A 17,978-nucleotide genomic window follows, 5' to 3' on the forward strand; every position below is an offset into this window, starting at 1 on the left:
TGGTCCATAAAATCAGTCCATAAAACCTTGTCCCAGAATTTTTGAGGCTCGTCTCCTATTCTTCTTGATAATGAGCGGTTTGCAGGGTTGCTGCAGGGTTTAATTTGGTTTTGTCTGTGTATGTTTTTTTTTTCCTCTCAAAGCCGTGAGTCCCATTGACTGCCATTATATGGCTGACAGACTGCAACTGTTTGAGTTAAAAAATCTTAATTTGTGTTCTACTGAAGACGCAAAGTCACCTACATCTTGGATGCCCTGGGGGTAAGCAGATAAACATCAAATTTTAATTTTTGGGTGAACTATCCCTTTAATGTGACAAATACATCACATCAAAATTCCACCTACTTTTATACGATTAATAGCCCAATGTGACATATATGTCACCACAATATATTTGCAACTTGTTTTATATCAATTTGTTAATGAAATGTATGAAAATCAGGTTAAGATTAATCTAGGATATGTTATTAAAATATTAGAATTGTTGCATGGGTTGAAACAAACCTTTAGTAACAAAAACAAGTGTTTTAAAAATCTTATTTAAAGAAGACGACGGAAATGCTATCTACACTCAAATGTCTTCACTCTTTTGTTTCTGTCATTTCTCATCAAATTCAATGAAGCTTTAGGTCTGAATACAGACATTTGTACACCGAGTATTTAAAATATACATTAAATACAAAATATCAAACCAAGTGGCATCTGGAAACAAATTTTCTCTTTTCTAAGACTTTTTTACTCGGTGACTTCTAATTGTATTTAAGGGAGATAAAAATCACGTTCACATACAGTAGGAGCACTTCGTCACATTAAATATGAATATGTTTGAGTGTTTCTAAAAACTTTTTATATAAATTTTCAACACTACATTTACTGTTCTCAACTTTGAAACTACTTTTTTGTGACATGTTTAAATGTGTTTATCCAATTAAATTAATTGAATTATTATTAAATTAAATTTTTTCTTTATTCTCCATTATATATTTTTTTATTATACCGTATAGGCTGGGATAGGCTCAATAAGCCCTGCCAAGCTGAGTGGAGAAAATGAGATGGATGTCATTCATACATGTTTTAAAGAGTGGATTTTCTTTAGATATCTTATTTTGTCCTTCATTTTATATGAGCATGATACGCTTCAAATTTCTGCTGCTTTCTTTCGCATTCATGACAGGAGACCGCACAGGGCATACATGACAGTTTTACAAAGAAAGTGTAGTTTAAAGTTGACAGACTTTATACGGGAATCCTCTCTGCATGTCTATCTCATCACTGAGTCCAGACACTAGGTAGGCTAGTTAGCGGAGGAATGGCCCCTGCCTAATATTTGTAATGAGCTTAGGCACAGTTTGCCCCAAAGATGAACCAGGATCATCCCCCTTGACAGTTTAGCTTTTGACATTTCTGTCTTTCACTATCAAGTGGTTGAGTCCACAGAGACATCCACCCTTCACCGAGGAGAGCATGTCTGACCACAGGGAAATCTGTTTCATATGACTGAGCTAAAGCCATCCTTAATCATTTTATTTCAATTATAATTTCACTGGCAGTGCTCAATTTCAAGTCCCAGATGCTTTAAAGTTTGCAGTATGCTCAACGTAAATTCCAAAGGACAAATTCAAATATATTTAATTTTACTTGCAAGTGGTTTCGATCCAGTGTTATTTTAGTAGTACAGCACAGTAGTTGTCAATATCCTGAGCTTTGATTTTAGTATTTTATTTGAGTTCATATATCTACTATTAATTTAATTTCAGTTTTAGTACTTCAACTTATGTTTCATCTAATATTTTATTTTATTTCAGCTTTATTTCCATTAATGAAAATTTGTAATAGTTTTAGTTGTTTTTATTTAATAATACTGATTAATCATGTTTTGCCATCTATAGTAATCAGACTTTGAGTCCAGACAACTAAATATTGTCATAAAACTCCACTTCTCTGTGACACTTTAATAGGGACCAATTCTCTATCAACAAGTTGCTTTTTGCTTTTAACACAATGGCTGTTTATAAGTACTTATAAAGCACTTATTCTGCATGACCATATTCTACATACCTAAAAACCTAAACTAGGCCTACCTTACTAATTATTAATTATTAACAACAGTTATAGTTACTGGTTTGTAATTGGCAAATATTGGACCTTAAAATAAAAGTGTGACCAACTTCCATATCAAATGTTAAAAAATTCATGAGGAAAAGCTACTGCCAAGAAACAAAAGTTAGAGGTCCTAGAGAACACATCTTCTTTAACAATGTTTTTCTTTGTATGCATGACGAGGCTTTTTTATGAATCACTTTGTTGTTGCCCTTAGTTTCTAATGTAATAATGAACCTTTTACGCAATGTAGGGTCTAAACTGCCCCCTTTCACACATTATCACACTCGCATATAAACACCTTAATATGGACCAGAAAAACACACTGAAGAAAGAGTATAAGAGTCTCACAGCGCTTCTTCAGCAACAGATTCTTTATCATTAGTTTCAGAAGTTGTTATGCTCTCAGCCAAAGCATTTTTAGACTTCAGCATGAGGAGCAGTGAACCTAACAATGCCAAGTCTCTTTGCATGTTGGAATTATAACAATGCATTTTCAAGTTAAATTGTCTTGATTGCAGTTTCTGATAGCAATCATCACTAGCTGCATGTCTGGTATTTGTTTTATTGTGTTTGAAGTCTGATGAGCTCATAAATAGAGAGAAAATAACCAGCGAAGGCATCGACGGGGGAAGCATTTCTCGAGCCGGACACACACACACACGCCGCTGCACATCAAGACCCGTCCCACCCCAGGTGTAGATGCTGGGACCGCTCACAAACTTTCAAACCTCTGTCAAAAACACAACCTTTTTTGATCCATAGAAGCCCCCCTCCAGGCCCAGCTGGAACGGCCACTGTGTTTTTTCTCTAAACAAATATATTTGGAAATGTTCTGTCACTGTTTATGGGAATGTGTGCATGAGGCGAATGTTTGAACCGATACCGTGGAAACAGCCGATGTTTAGAGCTGATAGTCTCTCCCCTTTAATTGCGGGAAATGGGTTTCAGATGTGCGTCGCCCGCTGATCACTTTCGGCCCGGGCTCCCTCGTCATGTCTTATAAAACCACTTCAAGGAGTGCCTGATGGGGGGATGATACCAGGGCTGGGACGGAGGCCTCGGCAGCTGCCTAAATACTCCTCTGGGTCCCTCTGAAATAACAACAGCCACATTAGCAGTAGCTGACAACTCCATCACCATATTTTTCAAATTTGAAAACAATTACTCTCCGTTTAGGAATAATGAGAACAGATGCTGAAATTATTGGCTTTATTTTATATCGTTATCTTGACACGGATTATGTTTTGGCCTATACTTGGCAGCTTGATGAATCATTCTTGTGGGCAGAGGGGTGATGGTTAAAATAAGAAATGTCACTTTATGTGCGTATAGAGACTCAATTATGGGCTATGAAGCTGGTTTATGCTGGTATTTTGTACTTTCATCTGATATGGGAGCCTGTGTTGCCCTCTGTTGGACAATCATTAAGAATGCTAATAGCTGCTACAGTAAAGACAATATACATAAATAAAGAATAGCTGCTGTGAGTGTTTTTGGGTCAAAACACAAGCTGTTTTTAGTACTTGATGGAAAGTTTAGAGCCTTATTTCATACACTATACTGGCTGTTTTATAGCCTGTATCTGCTCTGTTGTGAAAGTTTATTCTAATTCTAGCTGCTTTAAGGATGCTTAATGAAAAATGTTTACAAGGTTGCAATTTCTCCGCTTTAGTGCACTGTGTAAATTGTAAACCGATATATAAACGAAATGAAGAGCCTCTATTCTTAGCTTTTGGAGAGTAGAGCATTTGCCTCTCTCATAAACCGAAGTCACATGCGAGTTAGGGCCTGTGTTTTTAATGCTCTCTAACGATTTCACTTTGTTTATCGCGCCATTAAAGCTTGGCAGCAGGTGGATTCTGGAAACTGGCCTCCCGACACACAATCTCCATTTCCCAGAAGGAAAGGAGAAAAAGGCCTCGTCGCTTCCAAGGGGTACACATCTCTGTGGTTTTCTCTCTTTAATTCGACGAGTCATAGTGTTGCAGTATGGTGGGCTCAGGTGACATCATTGCCCAGCGAGGAACAGGCCGCTGTTAGTGCTTTTCAACATGTGCTGTTGATTTTGGACCAGGTGTTTGAAGTACTCTGCAGACCAGGGAACCAGCCTTCCCTCTGTGTCAGTGAAAGAACCCAGTGCGCGGCCAGAACCGATTCAGAGGTCGGTTCCACCACCTGACAGCAGGAATGCGGAAATCTTGTTGATCTCAGCATGAAATGATGAGTGGTGTGCTCACTGTATTTTAGGACTGGACTGGTGTCTTAATGGGGAACACTTTACAATAAGCTTTATTACATGGGATAATTCACCAAAAGAAATTAAAATTCTGTTATCATGTGCTCATATCTTTCCAGACCTGTATGACTTTATTTTTTCTGTGAAAACGATATTGTGAAGAACGTTTAAACTGTTTTTGCCCAGGTTAAAAGGCACTGTGGACTTTCATTGTATAGATCAAAAAAAATCATTTTTCAAAATGTCAATTCGTTCAACAGAAGAATGTCATACAGCTTGTGTAACAACTTGTGTAAATGTGTGTGTAAATTACAGAATTGACATTTTTACTGCTTAAATGGGCGTTCTTTTATACACCATTAAATATTAAAAATGTATTAGTAAATGCACATTAAAAACATAAAAGAAGATATTTTGAAGAATGTTGAGTAACCAGACAGTTGATGGTCTCCATTGACTGCCAAAGGGGGAAATATTATTGTGACTATAATAGTTTGATTACCCACAAAAATTATTATTTTATATGTTCTTTTTCAACAGAAGATAGAAACTCATAGAATTTAAATTTTGGGGTGAACTGTCCCTCTAAATGTAAATTCATAATTACTTCAAATATACTGACAAGCATTAATGGCAAACCAATATATTTTTTTTTGTTAAAACATGTTCAGAATCAGAATTAGAATGAGCTTTATTGGCCAGGTATGTTTACACATACGAGGAATTTGTTATAGTGACTGAAGCTCCACAGTGCAACAGAGAGATAGCAACAGGACACAGATAATAAATACAAATATCCAAATAGGCAATGTACAAAACAGCAAAAAGACAATATATAATATAGACAATTATGTGTGTAAAGGTCTGATATGTGCAAATTTGAAATGAAAAAATTAGATAAATAAAAAAGTAAGCAAGTGTGGTGAATAAATAATAGAGTTGTGTGTTCCGCGTTTTACTGCTCCGGTGTGTGTTCACGGTGTGTGTGTGTTCACTGCTGTGTGTGTGTGTGCACGTTGGATGGGATAAATGCAGAGCACGAATTCCGAGTATGGGTCACCATACTTGGCCATATGTCACGTCACTTTCACTTTCCACTTATTGTCAAGTGTTCATGAGATGGATTGCCTGAGGGAAGAAACTGTTCCTGTGTCTGGTCGTTCTGGTGCTCAGAGCTCTGTAGCGTCGACCAGACGGTAACAGTTCAAAGAGGGAGTGTGCTGGATGTGAGGGGTCCAGAGTGATTTTACCAGCCCTTTTGCTCACTCTGGATAAGTACAGCTCTTGGAGAGTGGGGAGGGTTGTACCAATGATTCACTCAGTAGTCCGGACTACCCTCCGTAGTCTTCTGAGGTCAGATTTGGTAGCTGACCTGAACCAGACAGTTATTGAGGTGCAGAGGATGGATTCAATGATGGCGGAGTAGAACTGTTTCAGCAGCTCCTGTGGCAGGTTGAACTTCCTCAGCTGGCGAAGGAAGTACATGTTTTAATATGTATTTAAATTCAATTTAATATTGAATAGCACACTACAGTTAAAATTATAATTCAGTAGGCTACTGTACCTGTGCTTTAGTATTTTAGTCAGCACTTCAAATTCCTTAAAGCATGACAAAAGGTTATTAAAATATGATGATAAATCGTTTGAATTATGCATTCAATAACATCTTTACATTTTCTTTAAATTAGTGTTGCATTGGAAGAACGCTATCTTGATTCTCTGCTGAAGACCGACTACTGGACACACGTGGTTGTGCTTCATGTGCTTTCCATGTCAGTCCGGTACTTCAAACGTGCTGATAAATGGGCCTGGGGCGCAGGAATCTGCTCACTGTGCCTCTCACCCTCACTCTGTCATTCATTGGTGTCATAAAAGACCACAGGACACCAAGTGATGATCTTATAAACGTATTTATACATTTGCCCTGAAATGAAGCGTTGAACATTTCTCCGGCTGATCGGACGTCCGAGTGAGTTTCCCAGCCCTGGGAGAGGAAGATTTTTGGGTTTATTTTGGGAGGTCAGTAAGAGGTGGGACAATGACTACAGGAGTTGTGGGTAATGGATTTATCACAGGGCTTTGGCCTTTCATGAGCCGCATTACTTAGATGAAATCAGGGATCCGTCTGTTGATTCTGGCAGTGGCACAGTATTCAGCGTGACCCTGTCCCCAAACACATGGCCCTTGCTGTCTCATGATTTATAAAACTCAACAATCACGCATACCATCAACATACAACGATGCCATCTGCTGGTGAAACTCAATTCTGACTACCTAGTGCCTCCAAATGCCTGCATAGCTCTGCAGACAATGAATACATTACTCAGATTTTACCATATGGAGGATTATTCAATACTACTTTAAACTAAATTTGAAGTTTCATTTTTCATGGTATCATTTCACATGTCCTGGTATAAAGATCATGGCTAATATTTTGATAAAAAAAAATTGCTATATTAAAAAATGTAACCAATTAATTACACTTTTGAAGCTCAATTTTAGGTTGTTGTGAAAAGTGCAATGCACAAAGGGACAAGCCCAAAATAGAGAAATTCTGTTTCGTAAAACTATCATTAAAAAGACACAAATTAATAACAAAAAGCTGTAACCCTATAATTTTCCCAAGTCCTAAAGTTATTTTAACTAATGAATCACCCATCAGCTCCCAAAAATAAATAAATATTTGTAATTATTTGAATTAATTCATCTATTAATAAAATAGTTGGTACTGTAAATTTTCATTAATAACAGTAATGATAATTACTTAATTGGCTATATGACTTCTTAAAAGATTTTTATGTACATTCAAATAGTTAAAATACTCCTTTAATTTCTTCCTTATCCATATTTGATTTTACATTATTGTTCTATGTAATATATATTATAACAAAACCAGAACATATAGAATTCCTCAATTTCCTCAAGTCAGAATCATTTGTTAATATCAAACAATCATGCAAAAACAATTAACTTAACTAGGTATTAATCTGAAAATTGCTGAGCTATGAATAAGACCAATTGAAAGATAGGCCCTTGCGCAGATACACTAACAGTGCAAATCAGAAATAAATGATAGAAGGAAAGATCACTAGTTTTAGCACGCCTCTAACATCTGTTCTTGAACGTCTTGAACTTGTCCATCCGGTACAGCTGATTTAGATACCTTTAGGTAGAATCAAGAGGAAAATGTGCCTATATGGTTTCCATCGTTAGTAGTTAGACTATGAGACGTGAATTTAAATACAGCACCAGCTGGGGGGTCTCACTCTGCATCACCTGCACCCAATCACCCAAAAGACCATCAGCAAGAACTCATCAGTGGGACATTTAGGCAGTTTGTTAATGTGTACTTCAACGCATTTGCACTGAGCCTTTGAAAGATATATTGATTTACTGTGAGTTTAAATACACAAAATCCCACATTATATCCCCAGTAATATTAAGCAGATTGCTTGCATTTCTGGAACTGTTTTAATAGCATGTGTCACTCATCAATATGTTCTTCAATAACAATTTCTGATCTACTAGCAGCACCCTATTGGCACCATTCGGTCATGTGCCAAATGCTTCAGTAGTGACTAGTGTCCTGAGCAGTGACTAAAGACAACAGATGGAGAAAATGTCCAAAAAACAAATCACTCCAGAAAAAGAAAGAACTGCATTTAGAATCAAGCGATGTGGTTATGACATCTACCACTGTCTTGTAATCTAATCATCTAGTAGTCAAACTTCAGGAAGAATGTGAACTTCATCTGCCCAATCATAAGCTATAGAGTAGGCATAGGTAAAGCATTGCTTACCTCACTCTTGGCATCTTTCATCCACCTTATGTTATTCATAAATTAGCGATCAAACTGTGTATCAGTCTTGAGTTTAAATCTCCACCAAGGATTACATGATATAAACAACAAAATGATTTCAACAAATTCCTTTCGGCACAACAATAACACAATATAACACACGCAAGCCTATTACATTTTAGAGACATTAGTCATTGTTTGTCTATTTGTTGCTTTGCCAAAGAAAATATCTCAGCAGAAAGCCACAATACATTTAACCGTTGCACATCTCCAAGCAGTAATAGCTGCTTTTCATAATTTTGGTTCAAAAACACTGATTCAGTTCAGTGAATAATTCAATGACTCACTCATCAAGACAGTCATGTTTTGATTATTCGTGATTTTGGCCAATTATGTTCAGATTTTACATCCTTGTGCAATATTCCCCTGTCTTTGTTTTTTGTTGTTGTTCTTTTTTTTCTTTTTTTTAGGTTTGGAATTGTTTTGTGTTTATTGAGGAGCGTTTCCTATTTTATTCAAGCATAGCAGTTATTTTTTTTATTTTATGAATAAATGATTTACTCATAAAGAGTTATTGTCATCACCTACTGGCCTACCGATGTAACCTGCTACACAGAGAAGCAGAGTGAGACAAAACCAACATTCGAGAACCGAAACTAGAAATTATTATATAAGTCAACATAATCAGCGAAGTGTGACAGCTTTAATAATTAGGCTATAAGCAGTTTTGAGTTTAGCAGTCAGTGTTAAAGATTTCCTCCCCTCATGTTCCTGAGGCAGCAGATACCGTCTGATGTCTTTCAGCCTCAGATAAAAACAAACAGACCTTTCAAGTGATAGCTGCCCAGTTAAATATAGCGTCAGGTTTGTTTGCATGACAGGACTACACCGCATCGCACTGTGCATGGCTTTCAAGCATCAAGCTTTGATCAAAGGCAGGTGTGTCTGTGTTCAAGAGAGCTCAGCCGGTCATTTTGAGCTTTTATTAATATTAACCAGTGTTTGATCTTCATTCAGACCCGGTGAGGTTAAACAAAGCTGGCAGCTTTTGTTTATGTTTTTTCATTCTTAAATACAAACTACAGTTGCTATATTTTTGTTTTGTTCTTTCTAATAATTGTTCGGCATTTTACTCACAAAAATCTATGCGTCAGTGGCCCTGTCCCAAAATAAATGACGAAATGAAACGCTGTGGCTGTTTTGTGAAGTCAACATCCGGAACTTTTACTCTTTTTCGAGTATAGTGCCTCCTGTTTTTACTTTGTGATTTTATACGTTTTCCATTCTATGCTCTTAAAAAATTAGTTTTAAAAAGAGGGTTTCACAGCAATCCCATAGAGGAACCATTTTGGGTTTTCCATGGAACCTTTCAGTGAACAGTTTTTTTTAAGTGTGGAGAACAATTAAATAATGTAATCTATCCTTTTCCACAATGATATGGAAATGGAAAGTCAACGAAAAGTTTCCATAGATGTTAAAGAATTAATAATGCAAATAAAGAATCTTTCTCTTTTACAGTGTATTTGTTTGAACACTTTTTCATGCTCTGTACATGTGTGTGTGTGTGTGTGTGTGTGTGTGTGTGTGTGCATGTTTATGTGGTTTATGAGGACACAAATTTGTATAATGACATGGGTATGGCAGAGGTATTACAATATGAAGGTGGTTTATGAGGACACTGCCTATGTCCCCGTAATTCAAAAGGCTTAAAAAACATACTAAATGGTGTTTTTTTTGAAAATCTAAAAATGCACAAAGTCTCCTGTGAGGGCTAAGTTTAGGTGTAGGGTTGGTGTAGGGCAATAGCACACACAGTTTGTTCAGTATAAAAACCATTACGCCTATGGAGAGACCCCATAAACCACAAAAACCAACATGTGTGTGTGTGTGTGTGTGTGTGTGTGTGTATCTGTTTAGGCCGGTCTGTCTTATCGTCTCAATGTTGTCCAGCTGCAGTATCAGTGATGTGCTGTGCCACCCACCTGCCCCTGGCTGTGCCGCTAAGCCCTTTCTGGATTCCTGATGGACAACCCTGTGATAAGAGCAGCAACATGATCTCTGTGTTTCCTTTTGATGTGACCCACAACAAAGAGGTGGACAGATTCTTGTGCTTTACAGGGCAAGAGAAATGAAACAGCCACAGCCTATTGTGCACTATGACATAGTTAAGTTCATTGCGTTTTTCTCTTTATTGACCTTGACACAGATTATATGCTCAGAGTTCTTTCCCATAAATCCCTTAACATGTTTGCTAATTAATTGCAGTAGGGTGGTATTTGTGCTCTATGCATGCAGTTGTGTGAGCATTCTTAAATATGTATTACACAATTCCATAAACTGTATTTAACATCTTTAAATTTTATGGTGCTTGTTCCAAGCATTTCCACCTAAATGTGGACAAATTGAATAAATGGTTGTCCTTCACATAAAGAGCTTTTTCCTCTGCTAACAGCTGCGGAGGTATAGTCAGCATTTGTTCAGAGATTTGGCTGTTGGCAGCAGTGCCTCGGATGAAAGCAGGATTCTGTCATGAGCGAGAATATTAGACAGATAGGGACCCCGGGGGTGTATAATTTCGCTAGCTCTTGCCTGGGGGTTATTAAATATTAGCCTGAGGTGCTGAAGGGTGTTGCTGACAGGGGCTATCATCAGCTCTCCCTATCATCAGGATTTTGCACTTCTTCCAAACGCTTGCACTCCTGAGACTAAGTAGATGGTGCCCTCTTCTGTCCTTGCATAATGTCATGATTAAATTAACTGAAATGTGAGTTTCAGATACTATGAGAAAACCAGGATATATATTTATGTAATTCAGAATTCATGATCAGTAGTATCATACTGGTTATTGGTCAAAATTAAATTATTTATTATTATTATTATTATTAGCATTAGCATTTTTCGGTATCTATATTGCGTATTTAATTGTGCATGTTTATTTTCCCTATTTATACATTTAAATTGCTTTTGCATTCATCTAACACTTACTAAAGTTAATACATTTACTACAACCCGAATTCCGGAAATGTTGGGACGTTTTTTTAAATTTGAATGAAATTAAAATCTTTCAAATCACATGAGCCAATATTTTATTCACAATAGAACATAGATAACATAACAAATGTTTAAACTGAGAAATTTTACAATTTTATGTACAAAATGAGCTCATTTCAAATTTGATGCCTGCTACAGGTCTCAAAATAGTTGGGACAGGGACATGTTTACCATGGTGTAGCATCTCCTCTTCTCTTCAAAACAGTTTGAAGATGTCTGGGCATCGAGGTTATGAGTTTCTGGAGTTTTGGTGTTGGAATTTGGTCCCATTCTTGCCTGATATATGTTTCAAGCTGCTGAAGAGTTCGTGGTCGTCTTTGAAATATTTTTTGTTTAATGATGCGCCAAATGTTCTCTATAGGTGAAAGATCTGGACTGCAGGCAGACCAATTCAGCACCCGGACTCTTCTACTACGAGGCCATGCTGTTGTAGTAGCTGCAGTATGTGGTTTTTCATTGTCCTGCTGAAATACACGTCATCTGGAGGGGAGCATATGTTGCTCTAAAACCTTTATATACCTTTCAGCATTCATAGTGCCTTCTAAAACATGCAACCTGCCCATACCATATGCACTTATGCACCCCAGATGCTGGCTTTTGAACTGAACGCTGATGACACGCTGGAAGGTCTCCCTCCTCTTTAGCCCGGAGGACACGGCATCCAACAAGATTTCCAACAAGAATGTCAAATTTGGACTCGTCTGACCACAGAACACTTTTCCACTTTGAAACAGTCCATTTTAAATGTTCACATATGGCTTCCTTTTTGCATGATAGAGCTTTAGTTGGCATCTGCAGATGGCACGGCGGATTGTGTTTACTGACAGTGGTTTCTGGAAGTATTCCTGGGCCCATTTAGTAATGTCAATGACAGAATCATGCCGATGAGTGATGCAGTGCCGTCTGAGGGCCTGAAGACCACGGGCATCCTACAAAGGTCTTCGGCCTTGTCCCTAACACCTAGAGATTTCTCCAATTTCTCTGAATCTTTTGATGATGTTATGCACTGTAGATGATGAGATTTGCAAATCCTTTGGAATTTGACGTTGAGGAACGTTGTTCTGAAAGTATTCCACAATCTTTTTACGCACTTGGAGAGCCTCTGCCCATCTTTACTTCTGAGAGTACTTAACTACTTTACTCTCTAAGACATCCCTTTTATGTTACAGACCTGATGTCAATTAACTTAATTAGTTGCTAGATGTTCTCCCAGCCGAATCTTTTCAAAATGTCTTACTTTTCAGCCCTTTGTTGTCCCATGCCAACTTTTCTGAGACTTGTAGCAGGCATCAAATTTGAAATGAGCTCATTTAGTGGATAAAAGAGTAAAATTTCTCCACTTAAACATTTGTTATGTTCTCTATATTCTATTGTGAATAAAATATTGGCTCACGTGATTTGAAAGTCTTTTAGTTTTAATTTTATTCAAATTTAAAAAACGTCCCAACATTTCTGGAATTCGGGTTGTAATAAATAGACTATTAAATGTAATCCAAAACAAATCTCAAAATTATTTAGTTTTAATACTGTACAGTATGTTGTACAACGTTGTGATGATTTAAAACAAATCATTTTTGTTTTAATGTTTTAATTTAGATAAAATATAACGCTTTTTAATATATACATTGTTTCAACGTATGGAATATTTTAAAATAATAATCATTCAAAATCATATTAATACCCCTATATATGTATCCCCATTTATAAGATCAGATATTTATGAACAATATGTGGTGTGAAGTATGCAGCTGGACAGTGTCATCCAATTTTAGACCAACTTTGCCTTATTAGTTTGTAGGCTGCATTTTTATAACTGACCACAAGGTGGAGAGAGAGTGCAGGGAGGGACCTCTAAGAATACATTAGGACAGTGGTACTAAACAGCCTTGATTTACTCATCTATCCAATTATCTGGCTTCATAGAAGAATGTTCTAATAAAGAATTGGCTGTAAATCTGAGACGTAACTCGTATATACAGTACTTCCCTTGACTCAGCAAGTACTTCCTCTCTCAACTGTTGCCATAGAGTGATGCTGATTGATATTTGTAATTAGGTAATATTAACAAACTTGACAAATGCCACATCTGACTGTAACATAATTAATCAAAAATAGATGCTTAACGACAGTCAATACATTTATGGTTGGTTATTATGAAAACACATCATTTCATTGTGCTTTAGTAGAAATGTTGCTTACTGGATTGACAGATAGAGAAGGAGAAAAAAGTAATAATTTTCTTTTTAGACACATTGCTTTTCACAGTAACTGTGTAAGGTTGCCGCAAGAGGTGAATATTCATGACCCCTTCCCTGCATATTCATTAGACAGAAATGCTGCTCTGACTGCAGTACTGTCAGTTCTACATGTGACGCTGCATTGTGGCCAATTCCTCTGAGTCTCACAGGTTCCCTAGTTCTGGAGCATGTTTTGTTATCACAAAATGTGCACTGTAACATATCGTATTTTCAAAGATAATACTCTCAATATGAGTAATAAGTCATTATATTGGATTATCTTGAGTTGTTTTAAACCCCTCTTAAATGCAATTACACACTCTGCAAATACCTTTAAGACTTTTGTTTCTTATAATACTGTATAATTCCAAGGTACCTTGGCGTGTATTACAGTTTATCTGTCCCGCCAGCTGTTATGATCAGACAGGCCTTTTGTCATTCAGCAGAGCCACAGATGGGAGACCAGCATGGGGTCAGTAGCAAGAAGACAAAGACCAATACCATTAAACTTGCACAGGAACACATGAACAGTGTGTTAGTGGGAAAGTTGATCTAGCTGTCTAATAAACCTGGAATTATGTATTATGAAAACGTTTGGCTCTTTGACAAATTGCTTTTGTTCCTCCTCTTTTCTAAGTCGCTTAACTGTATGCTGTAACTGTAAACAGGATTTGAGACATTTTGTGTTTGGATTGCATTCTGTTATATTGCATCATATCTTCTGCATCATCAGCAGAATGAATGGAAAATCTCTGTATGACATTTATCGGTGTCTCCAGACAAATATTACTGTAATAAATGAAGAATAGGTTATTTACAGAGCAAATGGTAATGTTGACTGCTTTAATCCAGCTTTAGTGACATGGCAGCTTGATGAATGTGGGTTTCCTTTCATAATCTCATGGAAATTTAAAGGAGTACTCATGTAACCTCTGTTTCTGCCAAGACAGATTAATTTGCTTTCAGTAAGTTGTTCCAAACATCAAAAACGTGCAAAGAGTTAGGAAAAAATATAATTTATTTTATATGGTTTTTAAAAATTATTTCTTAATTGTCTTGAAAACCCTCTGGGCCAAAGATTTTTAATAACAATAGCAATCTTCCTGTTTTAAAATGCAACTTGTCATTACATCTATCTTGGTTAATCACTGCATGGTTATTGTTTTCTTTTTCAACTATTCCAACCCGGGCCTGTTTAATAAAACAAGTTCATATGAGCCAGGCTTATTTCAGTTGGTCTGACTTATTTTGAACCAAATCAGCTGACAATAATTCAGACTAATTGAAATAAACCAGGCTTATTTGGTTCAAAATAAGTCAGACTAACTGAAATAAGCCTGTCTTATTTGGTAAACTTGTTTTATGAAACAGGCCCCTGATCTCATTAAAGTGTGTATAAATAGTACGCCAAATAAAAACAAAAACTCGTGTTATTGATACGCAAAAACTGATTTTGGTGTGTATATGCTACGCGATGGGTAGGATTAGGGTTGTGGGGTAGATGCGTATCATATGCACGCAAACAAATTTCCTATCATATGCACGCCAAAGCCCATTTTTGCGCATCAGTACCACGAGTTTTTGTTTTTATTTGGCGTACTATTTATACACATTTTCATGAGACTGGGCTCACTATTTCAGTGCTAAGTAGGTTAAATGGAAGAGCCGAGCAGAGAATTGTGCCCTGTCTGGGAATCACAGGACTATACTTGGCTCATGCAGTTTAAACATTCCACCTTCTGAAGTGATAATGTGAAGGCAGGCGTTTGCTTCTATTGGTGCTTTAGTCTGTCATTCGTCTTCTGTAGCTCTGAGGTTGGCTAATCACGCAGACACGTTGAGATAATCCCGGTTAGCAGAAGCTGATGTCAGATTGGTTTGGCTCACCACAAATCCCCTCTAGTTGAGGTAGGCAATGCAGGACTGGCTTGCAGTCACTACTGCAGAAGGAGTGGAGGGAGTCTGGCTGCTCTGGAATTTCCTTTCTGATGGGCTGTCAGTCCACCTGCTAACCTGCCTGTTTTACTAACCAAATGGAGCTGCCCTTGTGATCTGATCAATTCAATCTCCATCGCGACGTGTCCGCGCTCGCAGGGCCGTAACATAAGATTTTTGCCGGCGCGCTCTGCGATATGGGGACCGTGCTCTCTATATCCCCTATAGCAACTAAGGAGACCATTCTGAAAGATGGAGGAGACGAAGCCAAAATAGAGAAAAGCCTCAAAAAGCAGTCAGTGGTCGTGTCCACGCTCACATTTAAGCGGCTAGTGACTGCATCAAGTAAGAAAAAAAGTGCCAAGAAAGTAAGTCCGAATCCTCTTCCTCTGCCAGCGAGCAGCGACAGTCAGGTCGAGCATCTGAATCAGGAGAACTCCAGGAAATCGCAACAGTCCGAGAAGAAAGCGAAAAATGGACCTCTCGCGGTGCCCATCCCCACGGTTCCTCCTCATCTGGACCAGGATCAGGACCAGGCGAAGCAGCCCAGCAGCCGGTCGCTCGTCTCGCCGAGGCGCGTGATCGTCCAGGCCTCCACCGGGGAGCTGCTCCGTTGTCTGGGCGAATTCCTGTGCAAACGATGCTGCAAAGTCAGGGAACTCACCCCAAACGAGGTTATCCTCTGGTTCCGAAACGTGGACAGGACTCTGCTGATGCAGGGCTGGCAGGACCACGTGTTCATCACGCCTGCCAACCTCGTGTTCGTCTATCTGCTCGTTAGGGAAACCGTGACCGAGGATGTTTACAATCCACGTGAACTCCACGGGACCTTTCTGACCTGCCTCTATCTGGCGTATTCCTACATAGGGAACGAGATCTCGTACCCTCTCAAGCCCTTCATGGTCGACACCAATAAGGACGACGTGTTCTGGGAGCGTTCATTAGATGTCATCGATAAACTGAGCGGCAAAATGCTGCAGATTAACATAGATCCGCACTTTTTCACGGAGGTTTTCCAAGACTTAAAAAACGAAGGAGATTATAAGCAGGATGGAAGCGAACTGGATCGCTGAGTGTGGTCAGAATCTGAGCAGAGATCAGTTATTTCTGATTTATTGTAATCAGCTCTGCCTGAGTGACTGTTTCGTTGCACCTTGAGCCGATTTATCAATTTAGTATTTATGACACTCTTGTGTTTGGCTTTATTTGAACAGTATTAAGTATCCCCGGTGAAGTGATCTGTAATAGCCAGCATGGCTTCACCGGTGTAGCTGCAGTTTTATGCATGTTGTATAGATTTGCATCTGTTGCTGTGATTCACAGTCATTCATAAAAAAGGGAAGGCACAACGTTTATTCTGTATAATTGTGAGCCTCATGTCTAAGTTAGCTATCTGGGTCACTATCCTCCTGAGACCTAAAGAAAAGTTGTATATTTTAGATCTAATGTTGCATTAGAATTGTTTTACATATAATTTAAGTGTTTGGTGTAGCCTAACAAACATAATATTTGTTTAGTTCCACAATATATATAGGCCTACCATTTATGTTATACTGTATTGGTCGCATTATTATTAAAAAAGTTGCTATATCAAAGGTACTTCATGGACAAAGACTGATGGGTCTCAGGAGGATGATGCTCCATTTGAAGAGATGTGAAAGGAACTATCCAAGGTGCTGACCTATATGTGCTCATTTATTCTATTGACAGACGCCTGTCTCCAGCCATTCTGGATTTGAAACTTGAAAGTGTTTTCTCTTTACTGAGATATTATATGTGCCAATTCATGGGCGATCTTACTGTTTTGATTCACATTGGTTTAAGGTAAATGGGCAGATCATGCTTGGAGTTTATTTTATACTGTGACATAATTCTTCAGTACTCTTTCTTGAATGAAATGAAACCCAGTCTGGTTTTCTTGATCGATAATGCACAAGCTCATTAATGCACTGACCACGTGCCATTTGACGACATAATTTAAGATTATATAGCATCCATAACTTCACATGATCTTTGGGACAAGCCATCTATCCATTATCACTGCAGTGTACAATAAAACTCCAAATCTCTTACATTTGCAGTCACTTGTTCTTACTTTTTTGTTTGACTAACAAGCTACATTTTTTCTCTGTTTATGCTACAGGTTTGTATATTTATTTTGACCTTATATTCGTTGCCCTTTGATTCCTAATGATAGTTTTTGAAAAAAGGAAGGATAGAAAGAAATATTAATTATTAGTCTGCAGTGAATTTACAGATGGATCAATCCTGTTTATGACTTTACTCCAAGGTTTTTCATCATTAATCAGTCCCGTTCAGCTGAAAACAAGAATGAGCGAGTCTCGCAGAGTTGTGAATAAAACACTCGACATGAATGATCTTCTAGTTCATTGGCCGGTATTTGCTGTAGTCTGTGAGAAGGGTTTCTCTGGGTCAGAGGAAGACATGTGTCAAGTAGTTTTCAAGAAGGAAATTAGCTCGCAATCAACACATGTCCCAGTTTTGGAACAATTTTTAAAGCTTCTGTTTTAAGAAACATGCAGCCACAATATCACTGATGCTAATATGTTCTGTCTGTTGAATGGCTGTGCCTTATTAGTTGCACCTATGAGGACT

The 17,978-nt window shown here is 37.9% G+C and overlaps 1 protein-coding gene across 1 annotated transcript; it reads left to right on the top strand.

Moving 5' to 3' along the window:
* The first annotated feature begins 15,308 nt into the window (after nucleotides 1-15,308).
* cdk5r2b (cyclin dependent kinase 5, regulatory subunit 2b (p39)) lies at nucleotides 15,309-17,427 on the top strand. Its single transcript, XM_079428344.1, has one exon. The coding sequence runs from the start codon at nucleotides 15,560-15,562 to the stop codon at nucleotides 16,433-16,435; it is 876 nt and encodes a 291-aa protein (XP_079284470.1). The 5' UTR covers nucleotides 15,309-15,559; the 3' UTR covers nucleotides 16,436-17,427.
* The last annotated feature ends 551 nt before the right edge of the window (nucleotides 17,428-17,978 follow it).

The sequence above is a fragment of the Barbus barbus genome (genome assembly GCF_936440315.1).
Source record: "Barbus barbus genome assembly, chromosome: 11".
Lineage (NCBI taxonomy): Eukaryota > Metazoa > Chordata > Actinopteri > Cypriniformes > Cyprinidae > Barbus > Barbus barbus.

Coding starts and splice junctions, on each gene's coding strand:
- cdk5r2b (XM_079428344.1), top strand. CDS start 15,560: ATGGGGACCGTGCTCTCTATATCCCCTATAGCAACTAAGGAGACCATT.